Here is a 27,997-nt window from a genome sequence, read left to right as displayed (position 1 = left end):
AATCTCCAGCATCTAGTGTACAATGGTTGACCTAGAGCTAGGATTAACAAAGGGAGGACCCACATGGGGAGAATTACTCGGGTCCAATAACTGGGAGGAACTTATGGACCCACTCAACAACGATCTCCGACGGTTGGTGATACGGTGCGGCGACTTATGCCAGGTGACTTACGACACCTTCATCAATGACCCGACCTCGGACTACTGCGGTTTTAGCCGGTACAAGAAAGAAGACCTCCTTCGTAAGACCGCCTTCCCGGGTGGATCAGACCGGTACGAGGTGGTAGGGTTTCTGTATGGAACAGCATGCGTAAGCGTGCATGAAGCATTGCTTATTAAGTCATTGTCCAGACTGTCGAGAGAGAGTTGGGATAAGGAGTCGAATTGGATCGGGTTTATCGCGGTTACCAATGATAAGGCGAGTAAGGAGGTGGGACGTAGAGAGGTATATGTGGTATGGAGAGGGACTACTCGACATTATAAATGGGTTAATAATCTTGGATTTTCACATCAGTCTCTTAAACCTCTACTTCCAGAATTTACTTCATTCTCATCAATTTGGTATGACTTTTTTCTTTCTTCCCATGCACACTATATCAATGAACGATAGAGTGTTATTTAAAATGACTTTTACAAGTATTATTTTTTTAAATGTTCGATTTGTTTCTTGATTCTTGTGAATGAAAATTAATTTTAGAATGAATATTCAAGATCTAGCCAATATTGTACTACTTCCTTTGTCATATTTATTTGTTTGCCTTTAATTAAAACAATAAAAAAGATAAATAAATAATTGGAAAAAAGGGACTATTATCTTTGATACCATAGGACATGCCCACGATTAAAAAAAAAATCAGCTTGCTAATTATATTTATGAAGTTTAAATTACAAGTCTAACGGAAGTTCCATCCAAAAGCATTTAGCAAGTGAAGCAATAGCCAATAGGTAATTTCTTTTAATTTATGTAAGATACTCACATTTGACATTTATATATGTATTCGCTTGGATTTTTTTTCTTCTTTTTTTTAAAAAAAAATTACCGATGTCGATTAGCTGGAGCTAATAAAATGGTACTGTTGATATACGATACTCCCTCTGTCCAGTTCATTTGCTTACATATTGCATTTTTGGTTGCTTCATTTTTTTTATATTTGGGATATTTTTAAGTAATTAATCTTCGGTATGTATTATTATTTATTTGTCATCTCAAAACAACCATCACAAATGGCCGGTCTCGTCATCTTTCCTTAATCTTTTTATCAAAAATAAGGTAAATAAATAATCAGGACGAAGGAAGTTGTAGACTAGTAAAATGATCTCTATTAACAATTGTTAGGCCCAGTTTAGCCTGGCCTGACTCTAACCTGGCCTGACCTTACTAGGCTGATTAAGGCAACCAGAGACCGGACAAATCTAAACGCTATTTGGCAGATGAAGAGTATTACAGGATGAGTAGGCTACTAAATCCCAGAGGAAAAGCCTGGTGGTAAGCACGGAATAGCCTGGCAGCACACCTAAGCAGGCTGGATTAAGCTAAAGAGCAGCAAAACGGTTATATGAAGATAAATGTTCATGTCCTATTCTCAAGGAAGACCAAGTCTAACTATAAGACTATATAATCCATGAATCTAGACGAGTAAAAGAAGAAAGGCTGAAGAACGGTTAAGAGTAGAACAAGTCAACCGGATTAATAGGGAGTGTGCCCTATTAATCCGGTAACAGCTCCGACAATGGGGAAGTGTAGATACCCGTATCCGTCGATATTGGAATTTATAGAGAACCCGACAAACACCCGATGATGATAGGACACATGTATTCTATTAGTTGTCATTGTCATTATTTGGGTTCGTTTTACGATGTAGAATGAGCGTTGTCGACGGAGTATTTTATTAATTTAAATGATATTTAAATTATAGTTTTTTTTAGGTGAATTCAATTTATTTATTTTTTATTTTGAATTTATTTTCCCAACTTTATTTTATTGAAAATAAAATAAATATTTGATTTGAAAAATCATTTTATGAGTATATTTGATTTGAAAAATCATTTATTTTAATGTGTTAATTATTTTGAAAAATCGATTCAAAAATCGAAAAGAACTCGTTTTAAACACGTGTTTTAGAGCTTGATTATAGCTCGGTTTTTGGGCCCGTTTTCTTTACGAGTTGGCACGAATCTCGAGTACACTAACCAACCTAAGCCTCTACCCATCCAACCCCAGTTCGAACCCCATAACCACGGCCCAAATCATGCCCCAAATCACCCCCAACAGCCCGCACAACACGAGCAGCCCCCCCTGTTTTGCAGCTCAAACCCGAGTCCAAAACCCGCTCCAAATACCACCAAAACCCGTGCCCATTAACCCTAACCCATACCCTAATATCCTACCCATATTACCTTACCTTAACCACCAAGCAAACCCCCCATACAAACCCTAGAAAACCCCACAAAAGCTGCTGGACAGCAGCTATGCTCAGGGGAGCCCAGCTGCCTCTCCTCCCTTTTACCCTACTTTAACTCCTTATAAATACCCACCCTTCACCATACATTCATTCCTCTAAGTTCTCCATACATACAACCTTCACTTACAAGCTTTAAATTTCAGAAACAAACCCTAATTGCCTCCCAAAAACCCTCGACAAAACCGACATACAAACAGAGAATCAGTTTGTGTGTCCTCTTTGAAACCCGTCGTTCTCCCTTCAAACCTCCATCAAAATTCGAGTTTCTTATTCCAAATTAACCATACAACATCCATATACACATTAGACAAAGATTTACGAGCCAAATTGCCCTTGAGAGTACACGAATTCCCTCGAAAAACAGAGTGTTATACACTCTGTTTTTTGCTTTCTGTCTGTCCATTCTGTTTGTGCTCGTTTTTCGTCTTAATAACTCAAAACGAGCAGGGATTGTTTTAAGATCTCTGTTCTCCTCTCTTTCTAGTTTTCAAAACATCTTTTAAATCGAATTTTCACCGTGAAACGAGAGAGAAATCGCAGTTTGAAAGTTGCTGTCCAGATTTGCAAAAAACGTGTTGTTTGCTTTGTTTCTTCGTCGACGACGGCCTCTCGAGATAAAATCTACCATCGATTACGACCCAACACGGTGTCAACGATACATGTAGGTTGAGGGTGCATCAAATCCTCCTCTTTCTCCCTTTTATTTCGTTTTTTATGTTTGTTTTCTTATAGTTCGTTTTTGTTTGTTTATCGTTTTTGTTTATCGTTTGTTATCATTAACTAAGAAACTAGTTTAGTCCGAGTATGAGTTAAAGTACCACCATGAACACCCGCGTTGACTTGAGATGGGAAAGAAACCGCTACATCAGTCGGTCGTAACCCCCGTCTCATTTACATATCCTCGTGTTCAAGGTAGGGCATTAATAAAACGAATTCTAACTTCGCTCTTCGCTTTTGACCCCTCTTTTGTTTCGTGTGATTCGACCCACCTTAGGACCATTCACATGTTAGTATGACCTCTGATTGTTAACATATAACTCGTTTAGATGACATTAGATCAATTTGATAACCTAATTAGACACATTAGGGTACATCGACATAGCTTTAAAAACCGATTAACAATTCTGTAACTTAATTGAATGCATCTCTCTCTCTTTCACCTAATTTCTCGCTAGTATAAGAGTGAGTGATTAGCACCGTCTTATTAACACTCGATGAGTTAAATTAATTAGCAAACTTGACCTAATTGGACCCCTTTAGGCCGTGTAGAATACGCGTTTGCAAGGCATCTTTTCAATCAATCAACGTCGTTTCTAACTTGTTTTCTAGCCCGCTTTCGAACTTGTTTCGCAATCAATTGATCTAACTAATGAACCTGACCTAGGACCTAGGGTTGGACGTGGCTTTAGGCCGTGAGGCTTGGCCGTGCCCTTTGGTCTTTCTTGTTTCGTTTGTTTTACATCGTTTGTTCTTTATTGTTTTGTCGCTTGTAATTTATCGTTTGTTCATCGAGTTGTATTTTTCAAATTAGCTTTCTTTTATCGAGTCAAAACCTCTTCCAAAAACCTTAGTCTTGTTTGGTTGGATGGTTGTGCCCCAATGCATGTAAGAGCGTAGTAAATCGCACGTTGTTTGAAGCAACATGGCCCGATTTATGCTAATGCATGCTTTGGTGTGTGGCCCTATGTCTAATTCGATAAGATTAAGTGAAAGCACGCATCACGAGGAGTGACCCAAGGCCGTGAGTCATGTAAGCCGTGGTCCACCCCTTTGTGCACGTTTTCCTAGGCCGAATGGCCGTGTAATGCGTCATGTACGGTTTTGTGTATAGCGTTGTATTTAGATCGAGTTGTATCTTTAATTTATCGTTGTGTCGGCATGAAATGCCTGGGTTGTAATAGGGTAGGTCCCAACGGCTCCCCCATTCCCATCAAGCCTTGTTTGTTTGCTTTACATGTTGTTAGATCAATCAACCCACATGCTAAATTACAACTTTGACAAAGTTAGTTTAGTTGCATCTAAAACGACATAGAAATTGTTGTCACATGTTAGGGTTTTAAAACAATGTTTGCATATCATATATCGTAGTAGCTATGACCTTGTTTGAAATCCGACACTTGACTTAGTAGAGGCCGTTATTGACGGGCGGGGTTAGGTGTCCTTACGGGCTTCCTAGCACGTACCCTCACCCCTTACTCAAGATCTATGGTTTGTGGATCCGTCTAAATACCATTGGATTACGAGAGTCATTCAAATCGAGTGATATAGGGTACAAGTATTTATCTTTAATCACTCGTAGTCGATTGGCTTTATGCTTTTCGATGAAAGGTGTAAAGTTGACTTGAACAGTTCCAAGTTCCCAAAAAACTTGGTGGCGACTCTAATTTGTCTTAATTCGATTCGAAAGAACCTCGAGTCGATTATGCCTAGTGTGGATCCCGCGGACGCAGTTCCCGAGGGCCTTGTCCACAATTTGGCGACTCTGCTGGGGAAAAGAGGACTAGTTACACTTTGTTTCTAGGGTCTTTTCCTCCGAGGTGAAACTTGAAAAGAAAGTATTGGAAAGTAAAACATTACTCATAGTGCTACGATTCATGCATAAACCCTTAAGGATTTTCCGGGCCGTCCCAGCGTTTCTTTGTGATGCGTGGGGGCGACGTCCCACTATGCCAGGAACTCGCACATTGCTTGCTTCCGCTCCGCCTCGCGTGGTTCTTGATGGTGGGGATGCTCTTCTAGGTACTCTACCTAAAGGCCCTTGCTCTATAAGACCGCAAAAGGATGGAGGGCATAGACCTTCTTGTAGAAGACTTGCCGAGACTTAGAGATGTCTAGGAGCATACATCCTTATAACATGAGAATGTCAATGTGCAAGGTGTTTTCCCGATTCTTTTCAAAATTTTCCATGTCAATTTCAAAACCGAACTTTTGAACAACTTACTTTCAAAATAGCATGATTTTCAAAACGCGGAATGCTGCCCCAAATAGGACTAGAATTTTCGGCCAAAATGAGCTTTTATAGCCAAAGATGTCGCCCATTTCAAATCTCATTTTCAAATCAATTATTCGTTTTTTCCAAATTCAATCCAAAATATTTCTCGAACCTTAACCAAGCATGAAATGCGTCGAGTCGTGTCCGGGTCATGGCCGTGTTAGGCCGGCGTTTTTCGTTCAAGAGTCTAGAACACGACCCTATTGGGTCACCCAAGCTCACCTCTTGGGCTTTGAGTCATGTTGGTCGACCATTTGGTCTAGGATAGTCCACAGAAACGTCCAAGCTAGGCCCTTTAGGACGTTTCACTCGAACCTAAGGACTATGTTGGTCCAATCACGGGTTTAGTCACACCGAGTCCAGTTTAGAATCGAGCTATGACAGCTTGAGTCATGTCGTTTTGTCGAGTCTAAGATGAATCGAGGTCTAAATCCAACCGTGAGTCGAACCTTTTGGTTAGTCAGTCTTAAGTCGAGTCTTTGCTTGAGTCAAGTTGGTGTCGTGTCCTTAAGTGCGCAGGGGCTCTTACATTTGAATATTGACTCAGTTCGGGTTTTCTTGTAGAAAGGCCGCCAAAAACCCGACTTCAAGCAATGGAAGATGCTGTTAACAAACTCACTGAGGCCGTGAACCTCATGATGGCCGAATGGATGTGATCGAATCCAAGCTAAGTGAAGATCCTCTTCATCTACCCCACCTCGACCGATCCGGAGAAACGGTTCAAATTCATTGAAGACCGTCTGAAACTCTCCCGGGGGAAGAACATCCACTACGAAAATGCTAGGACTTATGCCCCGATTCGGGATAAGTTGCCCACAAACATGGTACTCACGATATCCCAAAGTTTAAAGGCACGAAGATCCAGTCCACCATGTTAAGGCCTATAAGGGGTACTTAGCATCAAGGGAGTGCTGTGACATGCTCTCTGAAATTTTCGCTCAATCCCTGGATGAACACCCGAAGGCGTGGTTCTACAATCTGGACCTTAAGAACTTCCCTACTTTCGAAGATATCACGGTGGAGTTTTGTAAGCACTATGCTGACAATGTCGAGATACGAACCAATATAAGAACGCTAGAGGTTATGACACAGAAAGAAAAAGAAGGCTTTACTGAATTCCTTGCAAGATGGCGCGCTGAAAGCGTGAAATTAGCCAAGAAGCCTGATGAAGTTGAAATGGTAGATAAGTTCGTAAAGAATCTACGACTGTTTACCGTAATGCTCGAAATACTGCAATTTTGGCTCTTTCAAAGAATTGATAAGAATCGGGATAAAGGTAGAAGATGATGTCATAAGGGCAGAGGCCGAAAAGTCGAAAGGGTACCAAGGGGCCTCATCGTCTAAGGCCAAGGCCCCAGCAACGACCCATATTGATGAAGCCATCAATCTCTTAGAAGGGCAATCGAAGAAGTCGCAGCACCAAACACCTAGGGCATTCACAGATATCGGATGCACTTATACATACGCTCTCCAAAGGCTCATAGCCCAAGGAAAGCTGAAGCCTATTGGTCCAACTCCGGACCCTCCCACTGATCAACAAGGTAAATGGTATAAACCAAATGCCTACTGTGCCTTTCATCAAGGGAAAGGCCATGATACTGAAAGGTGCTATCGACTGAAGCACGAAATCCAAGACATGATTGAGAATGGAACACTCCCAATCCCAACTATTAAACCCAATAACATCACCAATCCATTTAGCGATCACGCCAATTTTGTTTCTGTCGAAGACAATGTCGATTATTCCCATCTTATCCGCCCATGTCACTTGAAAGGGGTGTTTATCGGGAAAATATTTGTGGATTGCTTTGAATTCTTGCCAAACCCGAAGAATGAAATTCGAGTCGGGAGTCTGGCTCTAGAATGTACTCCTCTCATTAACGAAGTTAATAAAAGACAATTCGGTTCACCAACCTTTATCACTGGCGTAGATCCTCAGAGGACTACCTCGGGATGGAGGCAGACCATCAAAGGGATCAAGGACCAGAGCCGGGCATCTAAGCTGACAGCTGAACAAGGGAAAGCTCAAGACCAGATTTGAAAAATTATGAGTCGGGATCTGTTTTCTTTTCTTAGTCGAATCGAGTCTAGGACTTTCTTTTCTTGAAGTTGAGTCGTTTGTCCCGCGATGACCTAGGGTGTGTCCTAGGAATCATTCCTTTGAGTCTGTTAAGCAATTGCCTTTCCAATAAAAAGTTGCAGTTTCGTTTCCAAATATGTCTTGTTTCCCATCCTCAATCATTCCGAAATATGATAAAACGCACAACACACTCAAAGGCATCCCTGGGGTGGAAATATGTCTCGTTTCAAAATGTAAGGTACACTAGGATCCTGTGTTTGATTCCTTTACCTATTCCATGTCTGGCGGTAGAAAACCTCCATCTGAACCAATGTTTGTGACAAGCTTTTAGATGATTCTATGACAAACCCGGACTAGCTCCTTGTTTCCCATATCGATGACGGAAGGCAAGCCTTTTCCCCAACAAAATCATCCCATCTCGAAGAGAGAAGATATCAACCCGTTCTAACAAGGAATTGTTAGTTCTTACCCAAATTAGTTGGCGAAGCCCAGTTTTCAAGGTGTATCCATTTATGACTAAGAGAATGAATAGAAGATCATTTTCAAAGAGAAAAAAAAAAGATGAAAAAAAATGAAAAATGAAAAAGGAGAAGAGATGAAAAAGAAGAAGAAAAAGGGAAAGAAAAAAAGAAAAGAAGAAGAAAAGAAAAGAAAAAAGAAAAAGAAATGTCAAAATGTTGATCGAAGTTCAAAGGCGAAGCCAAAATGGTCAGGTAGTACCATCATTAGTTATTCATACCCCTAAGTTCGTCCCGAGGCATTTACGAGGGAATAGTTAGGGATTCTGAGAATCAATCAGCTTGTGTTAGTACACCCAAGCCTTTAGGATCCAGACATGGAAATTTGAACCCACATCGTTTCCCGACCCATTTGCACTCAGGTTCATCAAACCTGAGACACCGTTTCCAACCACGTTATAAGCCATAGCCCTTGGCCGTAGCACCACAAAACAAACCTTCAGAATGATGGTTAACCATTCCAACTTGTTATTACCAAGCTCCACATCCCAAAAGATCCAAGCCTTTTACACCTAACCCCAAACACGGGATTTAACGGTACCTTACAGGCTAGAATGGGATACGACATGATACCTTGGGTGAAACCTTCGAGTGTGTATACACAATCAATATGCCAAGTTTATGCACCTTGATCGAACTACGTCGGATTTGATTTCGCTCCAAGCGAATACGTAGGCAGTCCTTCAGAATAAGGGATTCAATCCACTCATCAACCAAGTTGTCATCTTGTCGGTTTCTTATGGGTCTTAACCAAGTCCAAATGAAGCCACCTTTGTTTGATCGGTCTTAGCACTCGATGTAGGCTAGGATAAGGATATAGGTTCAGATAAGTAGTGTCAAGTCTCGGAATGAGCTTTATCTAACGGTGTAGGCAAAGATGATGAGTCACATAGATGTGGGTTTGTGTTGGGAACAGAAAATATGAAAAAACCCGCTGAAAAGAAAGAAGGCGTGGAAGAAAAATAGTAAAAGCCCGCTGAAAAGAAAGAAGGCGGTGGCAAGAAATGATGAAAACTCACTGAAAAGAAAGGAGGCGAGGAGAAGAGTGACAAAATGTTCCCAACAAGAGTGATGTGTGATGTCCAATTACTCTCATAAAATCAGTCTGTGTTTAGTGTCTAGGCGAAGCTAACGTTGTTGCTCTGTGAGTTTAATCCACCTTGTCAATGCCAAGTGATCTTGATTCCCATGTGCCCTCGGGAGCACGCCCATGCCATACGATATCTCCGTCCCAAGTTCGACGACCTTGTGATTCCCATTTGTCATCTTTTGGCACCGGAACGGCCAATTTACATTTTCTACCCCCAACAAGTCAATAATTGAATTAAAACCCGGGCACACTTACGGTTTTGTTTTCCTTTTTTGTTTTACGGTAGCGGGCTACGCCCACGTTATTTACGGGTCATACAGAGTGTCTGAGTCGTGTTTCATGCTCACCCATCAAGGTTCGATTGCAAAAATTTCAAAATTTCAAAATTCCAAAAACTTCTTTTGCGAATCATGGACAGATGGTTCAAATCTCAAAGTTCAAAATCAAATTTTGGGTCGACGACCCAACATCCAAATGATTTATTTCAAATTCAAATTTCGGGTCGATGGCCCAACATCAAAGTTATGTCAAATTCAAAATTTGGGTCGATAGCCCAATTATTCAAAATTTTCAACATGTTCAAATTTCGGGTTGATGACCCAGTCTTTCAAACTCAAATTTCGGGTCGATGACCCAACATTCGAAGTGATGTCAAATTCAAAATTCGGGTCGATGACCCAATTATTCAAAATTTTCAAATTCAATTTTCGGGTCGATGACCCAATCTTTCAAATGATCTAAATTTAGGATCGATGATCCAAATGTGCTTATGTGAAGATTATTGCTAGTACGTTTTTGTGTTTCGAATGTAGCAGGATATGCTTCAACTGGGGGCTCTAAAGTCTTCGACTTTAGAGCCATTGCAAACTGGGGGCTCTGAAGCCGTTGACTTCAGAGACCATTATCAAGATGTAAAGGATGACATCCACCAAGAATTCAATTCAATACAAGAGTATGAAATGGAAGAATTTCGTAGCTGAAAGCAAATAATGAAAGTGGCGGCAACCTCCTTGGAAAGTCCCGTCCCATTCGGACAAGCGCCAGCAGATGATAAGTTTTGGGCAAATGTCAGCAGATGATGAATTTTGGACATACGCCAGCAGATGATAAACTTTGGGCATGTGTCAGCAGTGGCCGAACTACGACGCGGGTTTGATTCCGTCAGAAACGGATACGTAGGCGCCTAAGGATAAGGCTCAATCCACCATATATGCAATTTGTGGGTCGACGACCAATGACGATAATTTGACACAACAGAAGCAAGAGTCAATCCCCAACGAAGTTTCAGGTATGATCTCATCTTATGGTCAAGAGCTTATATACGCAAGTCTAATGGACTATAAACGACCCGAAGAATCCTCGGGTCGAGAGGGACCTTGGGTATACTTTGACTTTCGCCTTGTCCAAGCCTCGGTCAAAGTGGGGCTCAGAGATACCCGTATCCGTCGATATTGGAATTTATAGAGAACCCGACAAACACCCGATGATGATAGGACACATGTATTCTATTAGTTGTCATTGTCATTATTTGGGTTCGTTTTACGATGTAGAATGAGCGTTGTCGACGGAGTATTTTATTAATTTAAATGATATTTAAATTATAGTGTTTTTAGGTGAATTCAATTTATTTTATTTTATTTTGAATTTATTTTCCCAAGTTTATTTTATTGAAAATAAAATAAATATTTGATTTGAAAAATCATTTTATGAGTATATTTGATTTGAAAAATCATTTATTTTAATGTGTTAATTGTTTTGAAAAATCGATTCAAAAATCGAAAAGAACTCGTTTTAAACACGTGTTTTAGAGCTTGATTATAGCTCGGTTTTTGGGCCCGTTTTCTTTACGAGTTGGCACGAATCTCGAGTACACTAACCAACCTAAGCCTCTACCCATCCAACCCCAGTTCGAACCCCATAACCACGGCCCAAATCATGCCCCAAATCACCCCCAACAGCCCGCACAACACGAGCAGCCCCCCCTGTTTTGCAGCTCAAACCCGAGTCCAAAACCCGCTCCAAATACCACCAAAACCAGTGCCCATTAACCCTAACCCATACCCTAATATCCTACCCATATTACCTTACCTTAACCACCAAGCAAACCCCCCATACAAACCCTAGAAAACCCCACAAAAGCTGCTGGACAGCAGCTATGCTCAGGGGAGCCCAGCTGCCTCTCCTCCCTTTTACCCTACTTTAACTCCTTATAAATACCCACCCTTCACCATACATTCATTCCTCTAAGTTCTCCATACATACAACCTTCACTTACAAGCTTTAAACTTCAGAAACAAACCCTAATTGCCTCCCAAAAACCCTCGACAAAACCGACATACAAACAGAGAATCAGTTTGTGTGTCCTCTTTGAAACCCTTCGTTCTCCCTTCAAACCTCCATCAAAATTCGAGTTTCTTGTTCCAAATTAACCATACAACATCCATCTACACATTAGACAAAGATTTACGAGCCAAATTGCCCTTGAGAGTACACGAATTCCCTCGAAAAACAGAGTGTTATACACTCTGTTTTCGCTTTTCTGTCTGTCCGAGTTCTGTTTGTGCTCGTTTTTCGTGCCCAATAACTCAAAACGAGCAGGGATTGTTTTAAGATCTATGTTCTCCTCTCTTTCTAGTTTTCAAAACATCTTTTAAATCGAATTTTCACCGTGAAACGAGAGAGAAATCGCAGTTTGAAAGTTGCTGTCCAGATTTGCAAAAAACGTGTTGTTTGCTTTGTTTCTTCGTCGACGACGGCCTCTCGAGATAAAATCTACCATCGATTACGACCCAACACGGTGTCAACGATACATGTAGGTTGAGGGTGCATCAAATCCTCCTCTTTCTCCCTTTTATTTCGTTTTTTATGTTTGTTTTCTTATAGTTCGTTTTTGTTTGTTTATCGTTTTTGTTTATCGTTTGTTATCATTAACTAAGAAACTAGTTTAGTCCGAGTATGAGTTAAAGTACCACCATGAACACCCGCGTTGACTTGAGATGGGAAAGAAACCGCTACATCAGTCGGTCGTAACCCCCGTCTCATTTACATATCCTCGTGTTCAAGGTAGGTCATTAATAAAACGAATTCTAACTTTGCTCTTCGCTTTTGACCCCTCTTTTGTTTCGTGTGATTCGACCCACCTTAGGACCATTCACATGTTAGTATGACCTCTGATTGTTAACATATAACTCGTTTAGATGACATTAGATCAATTTGATAACCTAATTAGACACATTAGGGTACATCGACATAGCTTTAAAAACCGATTAACAATTCTGTAACTTAATTGAATGCATCTCTCTCTCTTTCACCTAATTTCTCGCTAGTATAAGAGTGAGTGATTAGCACCGTCTTATTAACACTCGATGAGTTAAATTAATTAGCAAACTTGGACCTAATTGGACCCCTTTAGGCCGTGTAGAATACGCGTTTGCAAGGCATCTTTTCAATCGATCAACGTCGTTTCTAACTTGTTTTCTAGCCCGCTTTCGAACTTGTTTCGCAATCAATTGATCTAACTAATGAACCTGACCTAGGACCTAGGGTTGGACGTGGCTTTAGGCCGTGAGGCTTGGCCGTGCCCTTTGGTCTTTCTTGTTTCGTTTGTTTTACATCGTTTGTTCTTTATTGTTTTGTCGCTTGTAATTTATCGTTTGTTCATCGAGTTGTATTTTTCAAATTAGCTTTCTTTTATCGAGTCAAAACCTCTTCCAAAAACCTTAGTCTTGTTTGGTTGGATGGTTGTGCCCCAATGCATGTAAGAGCGTAGTAAACCGCACGTTGTTTGAAGCAACATGGCCCGATTTATGCTAATGCATGCTTTGGTGTGTGGCCCTATGTCTAATTCGATAAGATTAAGTGAAAGCACGCATCACGAGGAGTGACCCAAGGCCGTGAGTCATGTAAGCCATGGTCCACCCCTTTGTGCACGTTTTCCTAGGCCGAATGGCCGTGTAATGCGTCATGTACGGTTTTGTGTATAGCGTTGTATTTAGATCGAGTTGTATCTTTAATTTATCGTTGTGTCGGCATGAAATGCCTGGGTTGTAATAGGGTAGGTCCCAACGGCTCCCCCATTCCCATCAAGCCTTATTTGTTTGCTTTACATGTTGTTAGATCAATCAACCCACATGCTAAATTACAACTTTGACAAAGTTAGTTTAGTTGCATCTAAAACGACATAGAAATTGTTGTCACATGTTAGGGTTTTAAAACAATGTTTGCATATCATATATCGTATTAGCTATGACCTTGTTTGAAATCCGACACTTGACTTAGTAGAGGCCGTATTGACGGGCGGGGTTAGGTGTCCTTACGGGCTTCCTAACACGTACCCTCACCCCTTACTCAAGATCTATGGTTTGTGGATCCGTCTAAATACCATTGGATTACGAGAGTCATTCAAATCGAGTGATATAGGGTACAAGTCTTTATCTTTAATCACTCGTAGTCGATTGGCTTTTTGCTTTTCGATGAAAGGTGTAAAGTTGACTTGAACGGTTCCAAGTTCCCAAAAAACTTGGTGGCGAATCTAATTTGTCTTAATTCGATTCGAAAGAACCTCGAGTCGATTATGCCTAGAGTGGATCCCGCGGACGCAGTTCCCGAGGGCCTTGTCCACAGGAAGGATGTTGAGATCAATGCAACGTTAATATTTGTACACCTATAAATAGCATAATCAAACATTTGTAAAGATATTGATTATTCATTGATTTTTATTCACAATTTACCTTTCATTATTTCCCGAGTATTCAATTTTGTATTCAGCTTATCAGAATAATATAAGTGATATTCTTTATACTTAGTCTTCCCTTATTATTCATTCACAATATTCCAAACTTATAGTACTAGATACCCAAATTACTCTTTAAATCAAGCCGGGCCCATTCAGGGAAAATCCTACTAAAACAATTGGCGCCCACCGTGGGGCATCTAGTTCTTTAATCAAAAAATTCCTTTTACCATTCTCCATTTAATATTCACATACAAAAATGGTGGAACTCACCCCAGAACAACAATTAGCGGCTGCCCTGGCTAAAATCAAAGAATTGGAGGCAATTCAAGAGAAGGCGACCAAGCGAGCAAAATCAATAGTCAAGGAATCGAGTCTAGCCTGAGGAAAAAATTGGAAAATCAGGCTTCAGGCTCCAAGACCAGATTCGAACCAGGAACCCCATTCTCATCCATTATCAAAAACATTGACTTTTCCAATTTTGGAACTCCGGAGAAGGATACACTATCCGGTGCCCAAAACATTCCCAATGATGAAACAAACAAAACAGAAGCAGCAATAATGATGGCTATGCTTCAGGAAATCCAAAAACTCCACAACAAAATAGAAAACATACCTGGAGTGCCGGACCCTGTGGCTGAAGTAGAAGTTGACAACTTTGCAGATTCACCCTTTGCAGATGAAATTGCAAAGATTGATCTTCCCAAGAAATTTACCATCCCATCCATGAGAACTTATGATGGGACCTCCGATTCACAAAATCACGTTGCCATATTCAAACGAGAAGATGTTGGCTGCCTCAATACCCGGTGAACTCGGGCAGTCTGCATGTGTAAAGGATTTGGTACAACCCTGACCGGAGCAAAGATTACAATGGTTCATTAATCTCCCAAATGGAAGTATCAAGAATTTTGCGAACCGATCAATGCCTTCAATCAACAATTCGCAAGCAAAGCGGAGACATGGCCAAGAGACCCAGAACCTGTTCAGGGTAAAACAACTCCTGAAGAATCTCTCAAAGAATTCCCCGGCGATTTGTCAAAGAGAAGGTGGCCATTCCCGTGTGACTAAGAAACAAAGCGGTAGAAGCCTTCGAGCAAGGAGTCCTGCTGACAAAGGTGACATCTATGCAGACTTAACCAAAAAAGCCTGCCCAACCTTTGCCACTGTTCAATCCATCGCCTTAGAACATGTCGGATTGGAGGAAGATCTCAACTTCAGGACAAACTCATCCTGGAGGAAAAACAAGGCTATGGTCACACTAACAGAAAAGCTCCTACCAAAAGGAGGCAACCCCAGATCGGACCCTATTCCGGGCTTGAACGATCTCGAAGTCAACATGGCACAAGAACACAAAGGTAACCTTTCTAGCCTTCCAACTATTCCCCGAATATAACTTCTCTATTAATACTGCGCAGATTAATCAAACGTCTGGAAAGCCTGGGAGATACGGTCAGATGGCCCAAGAAATCCGACAACCCCAGGAAAGATCCAACAAGATGGTGTGACTTCCATCAGGACATCGGGCACACCACAGAAGAATGCATCCAACTCAGGAAACAGGTGGCATATCTCCTAAAGAAAGGCTATTTGAAGGACTTAATCCAAAGAGCCAAAGAACAAAGATGAAGGACAAAACAAGAGAGATTCGAGGAACTAGGCGAGATCCTCCTCCTCCCCCCATCTATGAAGTCAAGTTCATAAATGGAGGATCGAAGTCTCGTGGTCCGACCAGCTCGGCTGCCAAAAGAATATCCAGGGAGTCTAGACTTGACCCCTTCCAGTCCAAGTCATTGCCTGCTATTACTTTTGATGACTCGGACCTGCAGGGAATATCAGATCTACACCATGACAGCTTGGTAATTACCATGCAAATTGGCACAGCTAAGGTATCAAGACGGAGGCAGTTCAATCAATTTGGTGATGCTGGACGTCCTCAAAGCTATGAAGATAGATGAAGGAAAGATCATCAAGAAATCCAGCGTCCTGGTTGGATTCAGCGGAGAAACAAAGAACACCCTGGGAGAAATTAGCCTGCCAACCTATGTGGAAGGCGTGGCTTCATATGAAAAATTTGGAGTAATGGATTGTTTATCCTCATATAACGTAATACTGGGCAGACCATGGATCCACAATGTCAAAGCAATCCCATCAACATACCATCAATGTGTGAAAATACCAACCGAATGGGGGATAACCACCATCAGGGGAGAACAAAGGACGGCTCAGGAATGCTACACCCAGGCTTTGAAACCCTCAAAGTCAGGTAAGTCCCTTGCATAGCAATTAAAGTCACCTGTCAGGGAAGAATATATTGCACAAACACGGATGGAAATAGGAGAGGTCATTTTAGACCCGAGTTCCCCGACGGAAGGTGCTTGTAGGGTCGGATGCATCGGACTCGGTCGGACCCGATCCGGTCTCGGCTTTCTCAAAACTAAAATGTGCTGTTTTGCTTGGTCACATTTTGATATGACTGGTATAGATGCTGATATTATAACTCATAAGTTGAATATTGACAAATCATTTAAGCCTCGTACAAAGAAAAGAGAAGAAAATTTGCAGCAGAGAGGCATGAAATCATCAACCAAGAAGTTGACAAGCTATTGGACATGGGAATGATCGGGGAAGTAATGTACCCCGACTGGCTTGCAAATGTAGTAGTCGTCCAAAAGAAAAACGGCAAGTGGAGAGTCCGTGTAGACTACACCGACCTAAACAAAGCCTCGCCCAAAAGATCCATTTCCCCCACACATCGATGCAATGGTGGATGCCACCTGCAGCCACGAGATGTTAACATTCATGGATGCCTCCAAATGGATTCAATCAAATAAAGATGCACCTGCTGAGATCAAGAAAGCACACTTTCATCACCGAAAGAGGTATATATTGTTATACTGCTATGCCCTTTGGAATAAAAAATGCAAGTGCAACCTATCAAAGGCTAGTCAACATGATGTTCAAAGACCAAATAGGAGATACCATGGAAGTCTACATAGATGACATGGTAGTCAAGTCAAAAAGGGCAGAAGATCACGTCAAATACCTGGAGGTAGCCTTCCAAATACTGGAGAAATTCAATATGAAACTCAATCCACAAAAATGCCATTTTGGAGTCTCAGCAGGCAAATTCTTGGGCTATATGGTGACAAAAAGAGGAATAGAAGCTAGCCCTGAACAGATCAAAGCTATCCTGGAGCTAGAACCACCAAAGACGGTCAAAGACACAAAAACCGATCGGAAGAATAGCGGCCCGAACAGTTCATTTCAAGATCGTCGAGAGGTGCAAATCATTCTATAGTCCGCTAAGGAAAAACAAAGACTTTCAATGGACCCCGATCATCAGCCGCCTTTGAGGACCTGAAAATATATCTATCCTCTCCTCTCTTGCTGGCAAAACCAGTCAAAGATGAACCCACGACAAGATATACACATCGATCCACAGAAACTCTTTGTCGGTGCGGTCTTGGTCAAAGAAGCGGACGGACAACAACACTCGTCTATTACGTAAGTAAAAGTCTCATCGGATGCGAGAGATCGGTATGGCCTACTTGAAAAATATGTTTTAGCTTTAATTATGAGTTGCACAAAATTAAGACCATACTTTGAAAGCCACCCTATAATAGTCGGAACCAATCTTCCTATCAAGTCCGTACTTAGGAAGCCGAATTGTCCTGGACGAATGTGCAAATGGTCAGTCCAGCTAAGCACATACAACATAACATTTGAACCAAGGACAGCAATTAAGTCACAAGTACTAGCAGACTTTGTGGCTGATTTTAGTCCGACCCTAGAACCCGACCTAATAAAAGAAGTAAATAAATTGACCAGCGACCAAACAGACCTATAATGGACCCTATTTGTCGATGGTGCGCCAACATGAGGGGCACGGGCACTGGGGTAGTACTAAAATCGCCACGGGGGATAAGATAGTACAAGCCATAAACTGTGCATTTGAAGCTACCAACAATGAGGCAGAATATGAAGCCCTAATAGCTGGATTAAAGGTATGTATTGACCTTGGTGTGCAAAACCTGAAGGTACGTACTGATTCCCTTTTTATTTCCAACCAAGTAAACGGAATATATACCGCAAAAGACTCAAAAATGATGCTTTATTTGGAAGTTGTTCAAATTTTAAAATCAAAATTCCGCAATTTTAATACTGACCAAATTCCCAGGGACTTGAATACCCCAGCCGATGCCTTAGCCGGCCTAGGATCCAACTTCCCCCCCGACTTCGACAAAATACTCATCGTACATTTATTAGAACCTGCAATAAATAAACAGGATGAAAGTTTCCCAATTTATGTTGCCAATTCTTGGACAAAACCCTACTACGACTGGCTACAACAGGGAATCCTTCTCCTAAATAAGCAAGATGCCAGAGCACTAAAAATAAAAGCCGCTTCATATACTATTATTAACAACGTGCTTTTTAAGAAATCGCAGGCTGGGCCGTACCTCAGATGCCTGGAACCACAAGAAGCTGAACAGATATTATCAGAAATCCATGAAGGATACTGTGGAAATCATAAAGGCGGAAGGAGCCTGGCAAGCAAGGTACTCGAACGAGGTTATTATTGGCCCACCTTGAGGGCCGATTGCCTAGAATTCAGCTCCAAATGCAAAGCTTGCCAGATTCATGGACCATATATCCATCAGCCATCTGAGGAACTACATTCCATATCCGCACCCTGGCCATTTATGAAGTGGGGCATGGATATAGTAGGGAAACTACCTCAAGCGCCCGGACAAAAAGTTTTCATGCTAGCAATGACTGATTACTTCTCCAAGTGGATAGAAGCTGATTCATACAGGCAAGTCAAGGAAAAGGATGTCATAGCATTCATCAAACACAACATCATATGTAGATATGGCATTCCCTCGAAATAGTATGCGACAATGGCACGCAATTCGTGGGAAAAAGAACAATGACCTTACGTGCTCAATGGAACATCAACCTGGTAACCTCCACACCAGGATATCCAAAAGCTAACGGTTAGGAAGAATCCAGTAACAAAGTAGTAATCAGCTGCATAAAGAAGAAGCTAGAAAGAAGGAAAGGCAGATGGGCTGAAGAGCTCCCCCTGGTCCTCTGGGCTGACAGAACCACGCCTAAAACATCCACAGGCCAAACCCCTACTCCTTGGTCTATGGATGTGAAGCGATAATCCCAGTAGAGGTCGACATTCCATCGACCCAGGATGCGGCTGAACACAATAACAAGCAATATACCTCTAATGGAGGACAGCCTTGACTTAACGGAAGAGCTAAGAGATGCGAACAAAGATTAGATTGGCAAGATATCGCAAAAAAGAGTTGCAAAAAGCTACAACAAGACCGTCAAAAGCCGGGTATTCAGGGTAGGAGACCTTGTCCTCCGGAAAGTCTTCCAAAACACAAAAGAAAAGAATGCTGGCAAATTGGCCCCAACCTAGGAAGGTCCCTACCTGATTGACTCGATAGTCGGCCAAGGAGCTTATAGATTACAAACCCTGGACGGCGAAATGATCCCAAGAGCTTGGAATATTGCACACTTAAAACTATTTCACATATAAAATATATCTCCCAGTCCAGGTATAATTTTCACCTTAAACATTTCTTGCCTGGCTTGATATGAAAGTAAATGTATGATACTTGCCATTATATGAATAAATGCCGTATATGATTTCTTCAATTATGTGCCCAAGTACCTGTCAATATTCTCATATTTACTTTTTCCAAGTAGAATCTTCAATACTTGTTTTACATACTGCATTTTATTTAAAACAAATCTTAAAGATTGGGGGCCACCCCACCAATATCCAACTGATACCCAATTTTCAGTTGCAAAATAGGCCTTAAAAATTGAGCTCCACTTAATATACAAATCTGGAAAACCTCTTCCTGACTTGTATAACATAGATGGGTCATAAGCCCTCCAGACAGGCAGGGGACGTAAGCCCTCCCAGGACAGCAATAACCCCACCCATAACACGATGAATCGCGGATCCAAAGATAAAAAACTGGCCCGATCCAGTCGAATAACTGGCCAGATCCAGTAAAAACATCCAATACTACAAAATTACCTTATCAAAACACAAAAAGGAACCAACAAAGACCAAATATTTATTCATCCAAAATAGCCAGCCTTGCCTCATACTTAATAATTATCCATTCCAGGGACATCCCCCCTGGATGGGCCAAAAAATACCTAAATATTCATTCCAGGAACATCCCCCTGGATGGGCCAAAATAAAAAAGAAATACATAAATCTAAGTAGGTTTTGAGCCGGTAACCGACTCACAACCATCCACCATTTCCTGATCACCAGATTTTTCTTTGGAAGGAGGAGAATCCACTTCTTCTTCTTGACCCATGTTGGCCAAATCAGGATACTGAGTGTCCAGTGCTGTCTCATCCCGATCCGGATCCCAATTAGCCCGGTCAGATTCCGGATCCCTCATAGCATCAACCCGGCCTTTCCCAAAGAAGTACTTGAGCGATCGGCAAGCCGCGCCTCCACTAATTCCTTTTCAAACTAAGCTCTTCATTCTTCCTCACCGATCTGCATTGCACGCTTCTCGGCCAGACCTCTCCCTTGACAAATGACCTCCAACTCTTGCCGACAACCTTCTCGGCATTTTTTGCAGCCACCTCACAAACTATAGCGACCCTGGATGCCTCTCTAGCTTGTCGCCACCGAGATTGAAGTACTACTTCATTACCCCTGGATGTGTGCGGCTCGCGGTTAACCTTATCCGGTTTTCTTCCAGGCTAGAAACCCCGGCACTGGCATCCCCGAGCTGACAAGCAGTAGCCAACCCGACATCCAATCCCTACAAGAAACAAAATTAATCAGTCCAATATAAAACAACATAAAGAGCACATAAACAATTAAAACATCACTTTACAACTAACCTCCTTAGCTTGAGAAGCAAGTTCAGCAGCCTTTGTCACAAGAGAAGTCAGGATAGAAACCACCTTAGTAGAAGACTCAAGGGTATTAGCAGACAAAAGTTGGCCGCCCATTTTTGCGAGAAATTCATCTATCCGTGCCGGGCGCGTCCATATCGTCAATCCTAGTAGACACTTGCTGATACTCGATTGGTTGAGCCTGAATAGGCTCTTTCTCTCCCCCTTCCTCTTCAGGAATAACATCTTCCCTTCTCCTTTTAGAAGCCTGAACGACCTCTGGCGATACTAGCCTGGGCAGTTCTTGGGGAGGCTGGACATCAGAAACCAAAATATCAAGCGTCTTATCACTCCCACTAGCCTCCTGGCTCTTGGACTGTTCAAAGAATTCTAGCCACCCCACCTTTAAATCTTTTGCGAGTAAAGCTGGCCAACCTAGCAGAAGACCTGAATACTGAATATATAAAGAATATACATAAATATCAGATGAGAAGCGATAAGAAGACGACAATTGACATAAAGACATATAGAAGACGTACAGGAAAGAGCAGTGGAGCTAGGCTTGCCTTTGGGTACTTTGACCACACTCGGCTTGGTCTTCATATACGGGGCAATAGATCCCCGCCCGACTAGCGGTCAGGCCCTCTCTTCCTCGGGAATAGCGAGGAAAGCCTCTATCCCGGAAATAGCTTCCTCGTCAAGAGGATCGAGTTCCAATCGGGAGCTACAAAAGTCATCAAAAATACACAGGTGAAACTCAAAACATCCTAATTTCGTATAATATATATTGCAAACTCGCAGATACAGAAACCTACCACTTTACGAGAGGGGGATATCTCGGGTAATCAAAGCGACCCCCCGACTCTCGATCCGGATAAACGGAAAGTCTTTGCCCAGCTTTTATCATCTCCAGAATCCAGGTTAGTGATTAATAGAGACATCTTCGACTTGATTCTCAAATTAAAACGACCATTAACAGGATTTTTCATATGATATATTGCCTTAATATCATTAATAGTAATTACAAGATTGTGTTTAGCACATAAATTTTCAATGGAATGAACAAGTTTCCAAACCATGGGCATAATTTGAAAAGGCGATACTTCCATAGCACGAATGGTGTCAATCATTAAAGGAGTAAAAGGTAACTTACGATCCGCTTTGAACGCCCATTCAAAAATACGAACCAACCAGGTGACACCCGATTAGCTCGACGGACAAGATTCGAGAATCCATACCTCGGTCGAATCGGGAATAATATTTTTCTCCCTTAAAACCCTATCATAGTTCGTCTTCAATAAGTTTTCCTCAGGGAAATAAGGATCCAGAGATTGAAGAGCAGAAAAAATAGAATCCTGATATTTAAAAGCTATAGCACGAGCAGGAGGATCAACTTCAATCACCTCCTCCTCTTGGACGTCTTTGGGTTCAGGTTCATCGCGACTTTAAAAGGGGTGCAGGACGCTTTTTGGCTCCCATATCCTTTATTATTTAGTTTATTGTGATGAATTTTATTTATTGAAAAATTATAAGTTGGCAGAGTAAGACTCCTGGGAAATAGGGGAGAATTTTAGAGAAAGTTGAGCAAGGAAAGTGGAAGAAATTTTGTGAAAAACAAACTCATCGCAAATACCATATTTATAGGAGAGAAGTAACGGTGCAAAAACCCTAGAAAATGCAAAACTGTCGCGTGACATCACACAACTTAGCCGTTGCAGTGTTTAACGGTAACTAGGAGTCTAAGAGTCATTGAGTAAATATAATTCTTTTCATTAATTAACCCGGTAAAATTGACATCTCACCCCTGGCCTGATCCAGCACGGGTAAAATGTCAAGGGGCAATTGTTAGGCCCAGTTTAGCCTGGCCTGACTCTAACCTGGCCTGTCCTTACTAGGCTGATTAAGGCAACCAGAGACCGGACAAATCTAAACGTTATTTGGCAGATGAAGAGTATTACAGGATGAGTAAGCTACTAAATCCCAGAGGAAAAGCCTGGTGGTAAGCACGGAATAGCCTGGCAGCACACCTAAGCAGGCTGGATTAAGCTGAAGAGCAGCAAAACGGTTATATGAAGATAAATGTTCATGTCCTATTCTCAAGGAAGACCAAGTCTAACTATAAGACTATATCATCCATGAATCTAGACGAGTAAAAGAAGAAAGGCTGAAGAACGGTTAAGAGTAGAACAAGTCAACCGGATTAATAGGGAGTGTGCCCTATTAATCCGGTAACAGCTCCGACAATGGGGAAGGACGTTGAGATCGATGCAACGTTAATATTTGTACACCTATAAATAGCATAATCAAACATTTGTAAAGATATTGATTATTCATTGATTTTTATTTAGCTACTTCACAATTTACCTTTCATTATTTCCCGAGTATTCAATTTTGTATTCAGCTTATCAGAATAATATAAGTGATATTCTTTGTACTTAGTCTTCCCTTATTATTCATTCACAATATTCCAAACTTATAGAACTGAATACCCAAATTACTCTTTAAATCAAGCCGGACCCATTCAGGGAAAATCCTGCTAAAACAACAATCTTAGGGATACTATGTAAATAAGTGATGTAAATGAATGTGTCACTACGTAACCTTGTGTTATCAAAACACACAAGAGACACCAAAAAAAGTGGCTTAAGATATTTATGTCTAACGTGGCTAACTCTCAGACAAGAATTATAACTAGTTGAACTTTAGCTAACAGACGATTTCAATTAGAAGATTCAAATAAATTGACAAATTAAACAACAATAAGTGCAGAAAAATGCTCTGAAGAATAAGTTTGGTTTAGGGCTCTAATATTTGTTAATTAACTCAAAAACTTTGTCTAAAAGTTCAATATTTATGTCTTAAACTAAATATTAAAGATACCACTTAAGGTACAAAAATATGATCGGAGTACCAGTTAAAGGTAGTAAGTTTTGAAAACAACTAGTATTGGTGCCCGGCTTCGCCCGGGCTATCTATATCTACCATTAAATTTTTTGTTCATTAAATAAAATTACTAAAGTTGCTTAACCCATAAATTTATCATTAATATATTTTTTTATGACATATTCTAAAATTACGATGAAATAAATTTTGAGACAAATTCACTACTCCTGCTATTAATATTTTACTCTTATTAATGAAACAATAGTAATAACATTTCACTACTTGCCCGTAATCATTGTTACTTTCACTACTCCTGCCATAACCATTGTTACTGTCACTACTGCCGCATTAATATGTTAATTTCACTACTCCCGCCGTAATTATTGTTAATTTCACTATTGTCGCATTAATATAGGTTATTTACTACCCCCGTTGTTGTTTCTACCCCTTTCACTAATCTCGCTGATAATATTGTTACTTTTACTATTCAAATAAGTGATAACTATCATATTAGTAACGAAGTTACTTTTACTATTTAGTCATGCAATTTTAAGAGGATTATATATTTATATAAATATATTACATATATGCGTCAAATTAAATTCGAAAGAATTATGCAATATTATATATTATGGAATCTAACTTGAATTATTTATAACCTACTTATATTATATTTTTTATGTTAAATAATTAATACATCCAATAAACTATAAAGAGTAATAAAATTGCATAAATTTTAAATTTAATATATAATTTTATGATGATAATAGTTAATACCATAAGTGTGCATGTTTATACTAATTAATTATTTTATTTTATGGAAATTGACCATGTTCTAGTATTCTATAAATATTTAGGAAAATTACCAAGCATCTTCTTTCTTTTAGTTTCCTTAAAATTGATCATCTTAATTAATTATTTTAATTTAAGGAAATTGACCATCTTAATTAATTATTTTATTTTAAGGAAATTGACCATGTTTTAGTCTCTAGGAAATTGACCATCTTAATTAATTATTTTATTTTAAGGAAATTGACCATGTTTTAGTCTCTTACTAATGTTTAGGAAAATTATCAAGCTTTTATATAATTTAATTTTAACCCAAACTATATAATATTTGCATTGAGATCCCTTAATCGGGTCCATCACACGGTGCTAGTGATTTAAAACTATATAGTATAATTAATTTGTATAACTTTCTTTAATTACATTGAAGTCCCTTGGTTTCTGGATTTAATATATAGTATTGATTTGATAAAATAATACTCCTATTAAATTTTAAGAAGTGTAACAGTAAAGAGTGTTTTCAACAATTAATCATGTAAGTAAATATTCCCTCCTATTCTACATAATTGTCCCAATTTCCATTTTCCTCTATTCACAATAATGTTCCATTGTTCGTTTTTGGTAAACTTTTATACTTAGGTACTTCAGGTACCTTTTTTCATCGAAATAGCTTTTTTGACAAAAATTTCAGGTAGCTTATTTTCTTGAATGCATTTGGCAAGTAGCATTTTATAGCAAAAGTTACCTGAAATGAAATGCTACCTAGGGTAGCATTTGGGATTTCAGGTACTTGATTATATTTTGCTTTCCTTTTTTACCCTTCAACTTTTTATATATTACTCCAATATTATTATTTTTTATATTATGATCTCAAATAAACTCAATTAAAGAGTTTCTACGGAAATGAAAAGCGTCTGTGATAATATCAATACTTTAATTCAGGGTGCAATAGAAAACTTACTTTGTATCCATAAAATACATTTTTTGATGATATACTGTTTGATATTTTTTTTTTACGTTATCGTGATATTTTAATTATTGTTTCCGTCATTTTGAAACATGTTGAAGACTTGTGCAATTATAGTGAAAAAAATTACATTTTCTTCTAATTACTAACAATGCCAACGACAATAACACAACAATAATAATAAAAACATAAATGATAATAATAATAAGCCATGTCTTTTTACGTCATTTGACCAAATATCAGCTACCTTTTCAGCTAGTCTTCCAAACAATTTTAATAAAAATCAGATACCTTTTCAGGTCGTAATTTTCAGCTACCTTTTCACTTACATTTTCAGGTTTCAGCTACCTTTTCAGGTTTCAGGTAGTTTTTCAGCTAGTTTTACCAAACAGAGCCTTATTTTAATCACTTCAACCCACAACAATACCCCCACCTCACCCCACAGGCCCATAACAATACTTATTTTAATCACTTCACCCACAATAATACCCCACAATACCTTCTCTCTCTCCAATTACCTCACCCCACCACAATACTTTACATTATTTAGGGTTTTTTGTCAAACACAACCTTTAAAAAAAAGTTTTTTCCAAACACCACCTTTAAAAAAAAAGTTTGTAAAACACAACCTTTAATAAAATTTTTTTTGTCAAACACGACTTTTTGGCCGAAGGACTTAACATTTTGCAATGGGGTAACTTTCAGTCGACGTTTGAGATAGCAAACGATGTTGGTTTGAGGTGTTCTTGTACTCGTTGGAAAGGTGGAAATACAAGCTTTCCAGGGGTTATCAATACGATGGTCAAAAGTGGTCTTATGTGGGGTCAATTGATGTGTAAAGTAAGGCTGGTTGGAGAGACTAGCTCTAAAGCGAGTGGTCATAGGGTCTTTCGTGAGTCTTTAAATGGGGTTAGGTTGTTTTATTTGGTCTAAGATTTGGTATATATATAGAAGGGAGTGTAAGGTAGGTCGTAGTTGTGTTGCTTTTGGTGGTTGTTGGTTGTAAGTGGTGGTTTGAGGTGAGTGAATTGACCCACACAAAAAATCCTACTTTGACATTCTTTTGATTGTTTTTTACCTCCAATTTAACTCCCCTTGAACCACCACTTGCAACCAACAACCACCACAAACAACACAACTAGGACCTACCTTGCACTCCCCGCTACCTACATACCAATTTTCAGACCAAACAAAGCATCTTAACCTCATTAAAAGACCCACTAAAAATCCCCGACCATCCGCTAATCTCTCCGACCAGCCTTACTTTACACAGCAATAGACCCTACATAAGGCCATCTTTGACCATCGTGTTGATAACCTATGGAAAGCTTGTATTTCCACCTTTCCAACGAGTCCAAGAACACCTCAAACCGACATCGTTTGCTATCCCAAACATCGATTGAAAGTTACCCCATTGCAAAATGTTAAGTGCTTCAGCCAAAAAGTCGTGTTTGGCAAAAAAAAATTTATTAAAGGTTGTGTTTTACAAACTTTTTTTTTAAAGGTGGTGTTTGGAAAAAACTTTTTTTTGAAGGTTGTGTTTGACAAAAAACCCCATTATTTAACTCACTTTGTAATTAATTCTTGTGCCATTTCAACAACGAGACAGTTATCGGGAATAGGAGGGAGTATAACCTATGTTATTTCGACACTCCATATGAGCTCGCATACCCGTGTCCGACACTTGACACTTAGACATTGGTCGTATGACCCTCCCCCACACTTTATTTTAAACCAAAAACTTGACATTTTTTCATAAAATAGCCGAGTCGACTCTTGGGTATACACCCGTGTCCGACCCTTCGAACCGATTCTAACATAGAATACAACTTTATTTTGTTTAAATATTATGCAGTAGACCCTAATGAGAGTGCAGACAATGAAGCAGAGTACCATCATTTGGAGCCAAAAGTCATGAAAGGGTGGCTTACAATCTATACAGCTGAAAACACAAAATCCCCCTTCACCAAACTTAGTGCTAGGGCACAATTCTTATCCAAGATTAAAGACTTGCTTGATCAATACAAAAATGAAGACTTGAGCATAGTATTAACAGGCCACAGCTTAGGAGCTACCTTATCAGTCCTAAGTGCATTCGACATTGTCGAAAACCTAAAAACCGATATCCCCGTTTCAGCCATTGTTTATGCTTGCCCTAAAGTAGGCAGCCAACTGTTCAAGGAAAGGTTAGAAGCACACCCAAATCTCAAGGTCCTCCATATTAGAAATACTGTTGATTTAATCCCACATTATCCCCCAGCAGTTATGAGATATGTGCACGTAGGGACGGAACTGGAGATCGATACGAGGAAATCACATTACCTTAAGGAGTCGAATAATCCGAGTGATTGGCATAACTTGCAAGCTATGATACATGTTGTAAATGGTTGGCATGGGATTAAGAGTGAGTTTGTGCTTAAAGTTAAGAGAAGTCTTGCATTGGTTAATAAATCATGTGATTACCTTACCGAGGAATGTTCGGTTCCGCCATGTTGGTGGGTTGTAAAGAACAAAGGTATGGTGAAGAATGAAGAAGGAGAATGGGTGTTGGCTCGTCCTATTCCTGAATTTTGATTTCACCGTAATTCTG

At 40.0% G+C, this 27,997-nt stretch overlaps 1 protein-coding gene across 1 annotated transcript; it reads left to right on the top strand.

The window, feature by feature from the left end:
* Window positions 1–22: 22 nt before the first annotated feature.
* Window positions 23–27,981, top strand: LOC141620155 (phospholipase A1-IIdelta-like). The gene is made up of 4 exons (XM_074437097.1): window positions 23–545; window positions 3,308–3,330; window positions 12,103–12,127; window positions 27,263–27,981. Exons 1-4 carry the CDS (start codon window positions 23–25, stop codon window positions 27,979–27,981), a joined length of 1,290 nt encoding a protein of 429 aa, XP_074293198.1.
* The last annotated feature ends 16 nt before the right edge of the window (window positions 27,982–27,997 follow it).

This window comes from Silene latifolia, chromosome X (assembly GCF_048544455.1).
Source record: "Silene latifolia isolate original U9 population chromosome X, ASM4854445v1, whole genome shotgun sequence".
Lineage (NCBI taxonomy): Eukaryota > Viridiplantae > Streptophyta > Magnoliopsida > Caryophyllales > Caryophyllaceae > Silene > Silene latifolia.
Note: the sequence above shows the minus strand (reverse complement) of the source record. Positions and strands in the feature narration are given on the sequence as shown.

Excerpts from the sequence above, each read along its gene's own strand:
- LOC141620155 (XM_074437097.1), top strand. The coding sequence starts at position 23 with ATGGTTGACCTAGAGCTAGGATTAACAAAGGGAGGACCCACATGGGGA. Across the intron at positions 546-3,307 it reads TCTACTTCCAGAATTTACTT|ATGGGAAAGAAACCGCTACA; the intron begins CATTCTCATCAA and ends CGTTGACTTGAG. Across the intron at positions 12,128-27,262 it reads GTACCACCATGAACACCCGC|TAGACCCTAATGAGAGTGCA; the intron begins GTTGACTTGAGA and ends AATATTATGCAG.